This window comes from Emydura macquarii, unplaced genomic scaffold (genome assembly GCF_026122565.2).
Source record: "Emydura macquarii macquarii isolate MOO-44397 ecotype Brisbane River unplaced genomic scaffold, CSIRO-AGI_Emac_v2 contig_2681, whole genome shotgun sequence".
Lineage (NCBI taxonomy): Eukaryota > Metazoa > Chordata > Testudines > Chelidae > Emydura > Emydura macquarii.
The window spans coordinates 1,017,632-1,026,187 of record NW_027132818.1 but is presented as its reverse complement, the minus strand read 5'-3'; the positions used below and the strand labels follow the sequence as shown (position 1 = coordinate 1,026,187).

The 8,556-nt window shown below is 39.0% G+C and overlaps 1 protein-coding gene across 1 annotated transcript; it reads right to left on the bottom strand.

Annotated features, from left to right (window-relative positions):
- Window positions 1-785: 785 nt before the first annotated feature.
- KCNE1 (potassium voltage-gated channel subfamily E regulatory subunit 1) lies at window positions 786-7,444 on the bottom strand. Its single transcript, XM_067565640.1, has 2 exons — window positions 7,331-7,444; window positions 786-1,255 (listed from the first exon to the last, which is right to left on the bottom strand). The coding sequence occupies exon 2, from the start codon at window positions 1,215-1,217 to the stop codon at window positions 837-839; it is 381 nt and encodes a 126-aa protein (XP_067421741.1). The 5' UTR covers window positions 1,218-1,255; window positions 7,331-7,444; the 3' UTR covers window positions 786-836.
- Window positions 7,445-8,556: the final 1,112 nt, after the last annotated feature.

The window sequence follows — 8,556 nt, the reverse complement described above, 5'->3', positions numbered from 1 at the left end:
GAAATTCATCCTGCACAACGGGCAGCACAAGATCTATGCAAAATAGTAAGTAAGTGGAACTTAAGTGCTGCATAGACATTGGACGTTGTTTACATGAGTGACTTTCATCCTTAGTGCATAATCTTTGTTCATGAGGAAGGGAAAGAAACAGAGCAGAGATGATCTGTGAAAATTTAAATACAATTTTCCAACCAACTCTACAGAATAGTTTTCTGATTTTTTTACATGCAAACCTGGAAATCAATTTTTTTCCTCAAATTTTCATCAGAAAGGTGGAAAATTTTGAAAGAAACAAAAATTTTCCGCAAAATTTTTCATTTAGATTGTTTTTCCTTCAAAAAAATTTTGAATGACCAATTTCAACCAGCTTTACTGATCGGCTTCTTCCATAATTTGAAAAGGTGAAATTGCCTAGATGCTACTTGATTGTTAACATTTCTAGCTTGTGTTCAAATGAATTCTTGTTTTAATTATTCAGATTTCTACAAATGCAACCAGCAGGTTCTACATTCTGATGCAGTATAAACCCCTTTTTAAACTAGCCTCATTGGTGAGGACAATGCAGGCATGCTCATTTACACCAGCTAAGGATCTGGCTCATACTGCTAATATTCCAGGCTGAAAGCTGTGCAACACAATTGTCCAATTTCATGGACCAAAGGGTGTGTGAAATGTAGTTCTACCACATCATGACAGACGATATGCAGAGAGAGATTTTTGTTCTTCATATAAGATTATTTTGTACAGGATGGGGCCAGGAGCTACTTCAATTTACATCAGGTGAAGATCTGGCTCTACACCTGAAAGGTTAACAGACCATCTTTACTTCCATTTTTCTATGACGTCTTCGCCTGAGGAATCTGATTGTTAGGCTGCTCCACAGCAAGCCGGTTCTCAAACACACAGCATGATTTATAATTTCCCACCACGCGTGCTTGAAAATTCACCTCATCCTTCTTATGCCAAATATCTGTTGCAATATACATATTGTATGGGTCGTCTGAGTGCTCAAGCTTTTTTGAGCGGATATAGCTAAGCATTATTCCAAATGTGAAGAAGCCAAAGAAGCCAAGCACCAAGAGCACATAGATGATTTCCATATTGTCATCGTGTTTTCCAGCCCGAGAAGATGAAGAGTTATTTGTCCGGTCTATGTATTCTTGTAATAATTTGGAGAGGAGTGAATTCAGTGCTGTATCATTAGACAGCGTTACCATCTTCTTCTGTAACTCTTTCCTTTCTGAAGTGGTGATTTCTAGAAAAGCATAAAAGCCATGTACACTTTTTAAACCCAATGTGGCCATAATTCTGTACAAATGATAAATATACTGTCCGGCTTCCTTTCTTAAAGCAGAAAACTATTTCATGGGAGAATGCTGAACTTAGAAACAAACTATATTGGACCAGATCATCAGCTGGTGTGAATTGGCATCAGAGGTGGCAGATAAAATAGGCTTTGGGTGGGAGGGGGCAAAGAGGCATGAGCGGCGGGTGGGGGAGTCTTGGGGGAGGGGGCCGAGCAAGAGCGGGACCTGGGGCAGAGAACGGGTGGAGCGTGGGCCGGGCCTCAGGGGTGGGAGGTGGAGCAGCAAGCGGGGCCATGATCCGAGCGGTGGTGCCCCCCCGTCAGCCTCCCCAAAGGCAGAAGTCATGTTCTGCCCATGATGGCCATAAATCTATTACATTCAGTGTAGATCTATTAATTTCAATTTACATCAGCTTAGGGCCTGACCCTTCATGTGTAAATTTGCAGTCATGTTTACTATGTAATTACAAACAAAGAAACATCCTAAGTAAACGACTTCTGTTCTCTCTGTCTGTTTCCCACTGTGCTGCAGTAAAATAAACAGCTTGGGAGAGAACAGGGAGTGGAGAAGACAGGAGGCAGCAGCGAGGATAGTAGGTGACAGAAAAAAGAGCAAATAGCCTCTGGAGCAGGAGCTCCCAGGGGCAGGAGCTGAAAAGTGCTTCCCTTCACCCACCCTCCATTAAAACAAAACACAACCACCCTCCTGCAATTTATTCACAGGCCCCTTCTCATATAAAGCCACCATGTAGCTGTGCGTTTTGTTGGACAGTTAATCTGACTTCTAGTGACGTCCTTGCAAATCAGGAATACCACCATATCTAGTGCAATCAAAACACTTTGGCACAAGGAATCAAAGACTTTTGGCAATCACTACTGTTCTGATTGAGAGTGTTTTACAAGAAGCTTAATAATCATGTCCCCCTTTAGAGTCTCAACACCAGACATTTTGTTCAATAAATCCTTTCAGTGGATAAGAACAATGCATGCAATACCCAAGTCTCACTAACCTGGCAATGTAACTGACGTAACTTTAATCTTAACACAATGCATAATATAGTTTTTGTAATAAATTAAAACAAACATTCCCTATTGCATTATGCCCTTAGAATTTTTTGAATAGCAGGTACTGTAGTTCAAGGTGACTTCCCTGACAGTAATCTCGTAATAATATATGAGCTGTCAGTTCTTTATACAGTTTTAATTATATGAAAACAGAGTGGTCCATTTACATGGGCTATTCTGATTGAAATGGGATTTTTTTAGACATATACTGAATTTTTTTCATTTACATCAAGGGTAAAATTTACTCCTGGGCAGAAGCCAGAACAAGGCTTATGTAGGACTTATGCGTGACTTGAGCGTTATCTGAGGGCTTAAGTAGAACTTGAGTGGTATATAGAACTTGTACTGGTTCTCTGCACAGGAATGATTTTCACTCCAAACACTAAGCTTAGAAGTGCCATTAGTGGCGCTAAAATATATGCTATATCCTGAGGCTGGTTTGAATTTACTGTTTCTAGACAATGTCTGACTAGAACTGGGCAGATTTTTTTTTTTAATGAAACTGCAGATTCAGTGACACCAGAAGCTTTGCAAATCCATGTAAATTTTGTCATTCTTTTGGCTGAAACAAAACCTTTACAAAAAAATTTAAAACATTTAAAAAAATCCAAACAAGTCAGAAGTTTTTTTTTTCTTTTGAAATGATTTCTCACTCAAAACGTCTTTTAATTTAAAAAGAAAAGAATCAAAAGCAATAAAAAATGGTCAAAATTAAAATGAACATTTGAAACAAAAGGAAAACAGGTTGTTTTACCCAAAATGATTTTTTAAAACTTTTTGATTCACTAAAAATTTCAAAATATTTCTTTTCAGATTGACCCAAAACAATGTTTTTAATTGCCAGCAAAACAGAAAAATCTGTTATTTATCCAGCTCTCTGTATGAAAGTGCAGAACTGTGGCATGTAACCTATCATTTAAATCAGCTTCTGTACCAGATGACTGGAGGATAGATAATGTGACACCAATTTTTAAGAAAAAGCTCCAGAAGCAATCACAGCAATTACAGGCCAGTAAGCCTAACTTCAGTACCAGGCAAATTGGTTGAAACTAAAGTAAAGAACAGAATTATCAGACACATAGATGAACATGACCTGTTGGGGAAGAGTCAACATGGCTTTGGTAAAAGGAAATCATGCCACACCAATTTATTAGAAATCTTTGAGGGGTCAACAAACATGTGGACAAGCATGGTCCAATGAATATAGTGTACTTGGACTTCCAGAAAGACGTTGACCAAAATTCTTAAACAAACTAAGCAGTCCTGAGGTAAGAGGGATGGTCCTCTCATGGATTAGTACCTGATTAAAAGACATGAGACAAAGGCTAGGAATAAATAGTCAATTTTCAGAATGGAGAGAGGTAAATAGTGGTGTCCCCCAAGGATCTGTATTGGTACCAGTGCTGTTCAGCATATTCATAAATAATCTGGAAAAAGAGATATACAGGGAGGTGGCAAAATTTGCACACAATACAAAATTACTCAAGATAGTTAAATCCAAAACAGACTGCGAAGTGTTACAAAGGGATCTCACAAAACTGGGTGACTAGGCAAGAATGTTAATAAATGCAAAATAATTCACATTGGAAAACATAATCCCAACAATACATACAAAATTATGGGGTCTAAATTAGCTGTTACCACTGAAGAAAGATCTTGGAGTCATTGTGGATAGTTCTCTGAAAACATCCGCTCAATGTACAGCCGCAGTCAAAAAAGCTAGGAACCATTAAGAAAGGGATAGATAATAAGACAGAAAATATAATAATGCCACTATACATCAGTTGGAAGTGACAGAGTAGGAGAAGGACCTGGGTGTATTGGCTGATCACAGAATGACTATAAGCAGCCAATGTGATGTGGCCATGAAAAAGCTAATGCAATCCTAAAATGCATCAGGCGAGGTATTTCCAGTAGAGATAGGGAGGTGTTAGTACCTTTATACAAGGTGCTTGTGAGACCTCATCTGGAATACTGTGTGCAGTTCTGGCCCCCATGTTTAAGAAAGAATTAATCAAAAGTGGAGCAGGAACAGAGGACTACTAGGATGCTCCAAGAAATGGAAAACCTGTCTTATAAGAGAAGACTCAAAGAGCTTGGCTTGTTTAGCCTAACCAAAAGAAGGTGGAGGGGAGATATGATTGCTCCTTATAAATACATAGAGGGATAAATATGAGGGAGGGAGAGGAATTATTTAAGTTGAGCACCAATGTGGACACAAGAACTAATGGATATAAACTGACCATCAGGAAGTTTAGACTTGAAATTAGATGAAAGTTTCTAACGATTAGAGGAGTGAAGTTCTGGAACAGCCTTCCAAGGGGAGCAGTGGGGGAAAAAAACTAGCTGGTTTCAAGACTGAGCTTGATAAGTTTATGGAGGGGATGGTATGATGGGACAGCCTAATTTGGCAATTAATTGATCTTTGACTACTAGCAGTAAATATGCCCAGTGGCCTGTGAAGGGATGTTAGATGGGGTGTGTTCTGAGTTACTACAAAGAATTCTTTCTGCATGTCTGGCTGGTGAGTTTTGCCCACATGCTTAGGGTTTAACTGATTGCCATATTTGGGGTTGGGAAAGAATTTTCCCCCAGGCAGATTGGCAGAGGCCCTGGGTTTTTTTGTTTTTTGTTTGCCTTCCTCTGCAGCGTGGGGCACTGATCACTTGCTAGTGGATTCTCTGTACTTGAAGCCTTTAAATCATTATTTGAGGACTTTGTTAAGTCAGTCATAGGTTAGGGGTCTATTGATAGGAGTGGGTGGGTGAGGTTCTGTGGCCTGAATTGTGCAGGGGAGGTCAGACTAGATGATCATAATGGTCCCTTCTGATCTTAGAGTCTACGAGACTATATAGATTCATGATACGCTGAATACTTTGTACAGTTCCAGTCGCTCCATCTCAAAAAAGATATATTAGAACTGGATAATGTATAGTGAAGGGCAACAAAAATGATGAAGGTTATGGAACAGTTTTTGTATGAGGAGAGATTAAAAATACTGGGACTTTTCAGGTTAGAAAAGGGATAACTAAGAGAGAATATGATAGGAGTCTATAAAATCACAACTAGAGTGGAGAAAGTGAATATGGAAGTGTTATTTACTCCTTCACATAACACAGGTGTGATGCTGGCTGAATTAGGAGGACCATTTATGATACTATTTAACATCAATATGTCAAAATTACCATAATTCATATGAGATATGCCATGTCAAGTACCGTTAGAAAGGTTATAATTTGCTAAGTATGAGGATATTATTTATGTGCATGTGTCATAGTTGTGTTGGAAGTTATGAATATGTTTAATGTATCTGTATTTCAACTTATGCTGTGTTTCTGGGCAACACCCCAGACAGGATGGCTGCAGCACTAGCCTGCTTGTTGGCCCATATGCTATTAGCCTTCTTGACAACCAGGGCACACTGCTGACTCATCTCTCTTATAGTTTGTTTCTTTCCTTTTGTAATAAACCTTTAGTTTTAGTTACTAAAGGATTGGCTGGCAACGTGGTATTTTGGGTAAGATCCAAACTTATATTGATCTGGTACTGTGGCTGACACTTTGGGGTCAGGAGAACCTTTTTGGTAAAGAGCATAGAGTTTTAAATAACTGGTCTCTTTACTGGACCCAGTGGCTGATTGGGAGCCAGAGACTGAAATGCAGTAAAGGGGGCTAGGTATATTTTTGTTTTAGCTTCTTGATAACCAGTGTGGGGAATCAGAAGCATTGTTTGTGGCTGGTTGGGAAGTCTGACTTCAGTGTCACCCACCAGCTTGGGAGAATCTGCTTTCCTTTTGCAGCCTGCCCTGACCTTGGCATTTTCAGGTGGCTATCCTAGGCATGGACAGATCACAACAAGAACCAGAAATCATCCAATGAAATTAATAGGCAGCATGTTTAAAACAAACAAAAGGAAGTATTTCTTCACACAACACAGTCAACCTGTGGAACTCATTGCCATGGGATGATGTGAAGGCCAAAAGTATAACTGGGTTCAAAAAAGAATTAGATAAGTTCATGGAGGATAGGTCCATAGATGCCTAATAGCCAAGATGGTCAAAGATCCAACCCCATACTCTGGGTATCCTTAGCCTCTGATTGCCAGAAGCCAGGAGTGAATGATAGGGGATGGATCGGTCAATGATTTCCTGTTCTGTTCATTCCCTCTGAAGCACCTGACACTGGCCATTGTTGGAAGACAGGATACTGGGCTAGATGGATCATTGGTCTGACCCAGTAGGGATGTTCTAATGTTCTTAAGTTCTCATGTTCTCTGTACGACACCTGCAAAGAGATGCTGTCATGCAGTGGACATGAATAAAAGAGATTGATCCTATGATTCTCTGTCCTTTATACGAATCACATTTATTTACCTGAAATAAAATGCTGTAAAAGTTGTGAACTAAATGAAACACTAATACAACAAAAATATGTTGGTTTCAGCACTGGAATTGTGTGAATCTTTTGTTTTGAAACCCCAAACTATGCAAAATTTCCCCTGGGCTTGGCTTCATTGCAAACCTGACACTCAGACCAAGTTTGTAGGCATTTTTTAGAAAACAGGGATCCCTTCCTCCTCACATTTTCTAGGAAAGATTAAAGGCTTCATTCAATTCATATGTAATTCGATGATTTCAAACAGACAAAAATTGGCAGTTTGGGTTGGGACTTGCTTGGTGTTTTAGGTCAGTCCAGAAACTTGAAAGCTTAGAGGATGTGAACTGAAACAAAAAGTTTACATAATAGACAACTGAAACCGTCAAATCTCACAGCGCCACATCATCATTCTGCAATGTAGGAGCCCTCTTATGACCTTTTGCAACACACAGAAGCTGAGTTTAATATTTGTTGGAGGAGGGTCCAATTTATCTGCCTACAAGATGGAAAAATCTCCCTTACAAAATAATACCCAGATCCAAACTGTTGCTTTAGACAAAAGATTCTGAACAAGTTTACTTACAGATATAATGTCTCAGTAACTTGAATTCAGCAGGTTAGCATACATTCTCATTGCATGGCTATTGATAGATCCTTTAAAAGCAAAAAGAAAAGAAAAAAGGAGGTTGACACACCTTTATTTGAGATCATTATTTCTACAAACTTGGTGGGAAGTGTGTCAACATTCTGAACACTGTGAATTGTAAAGTGCTACCTAATCAAAGTAATAATTTATAATCAAAATAAGAAATTATTTTCTTTGAATCTCCCATTTGACCATTCATTCTAGAGAGATAGTTAACTATTTGCTAATGTAAAATATTAGCATACATGAGTAAACTTTAAGGACTGATCTATTAACTTAAGTGGCATGGGAGCTTTCAGCTAGCTGTCTTCCTACACATTACAATACTTCTTTGATAATTGAACTTTCATAATAAACACAGCGATGAATTTTTAGAACATATGTGTTTTGAATTTTTAAAAATTGCAAATGGAAGTGTGCGTGAACTACTGCACATTATATTTTAACACTGTGTACAGTTACTCATTCTCCACTGCTTGAAAATGGATGGGCATGGTGGTGGCTCAAATATAGTTGTGCACGTATAATTGTCAAAGATAAATTCTGTGGACTACTTCCATCCTGGGTGGGTAAAAGATAAATGAGGACTTTAGGGAAGCCTTTAAGTCACTCATTATAGGTTCTAATGTGCCAGCGGGGTTTTGGATTCAGACAGAAAGACACTTAGCAAGGGTCAGGAGATGATATTACATTGAGATGTAGGAATGGAAAGCCTAATTCACCACTGCATTACTACAGTTTAACACTCATGTAACTCCACTGAAACCAATCAAGTTACACCAGTGTAAAACTGAGTAATGTAGTGGTGAATTATGGCTACAGTATCAATTTCTTTGTGGTCCTCAAACAAGAATCAATCCTTGAATGTAGCAATAACTCTAGTGACTACAATGGAGTTGCACCACGGCTGAACTTGACTCTTGGCCTTTCGTGTTCTGTCTCCTTTATTCCCAAGATGGGCTTCTTGTCCACTTTTCTTCCAAATCATGGCCCTACTGTGTAAGGAGATAAGGGATTCTTTTTCAACTCTCTCTTTGAGTCAAGAGCTAAATTTCATCCACTCGGTTGCTGCATGATAGAGGTTCAAAGCATGGGCATAGTTTGAGGGGGGAGGGGCATTCCCCCTCCAAACTGCAAGCCTGGGGCAGGCACAGAATTAGGCC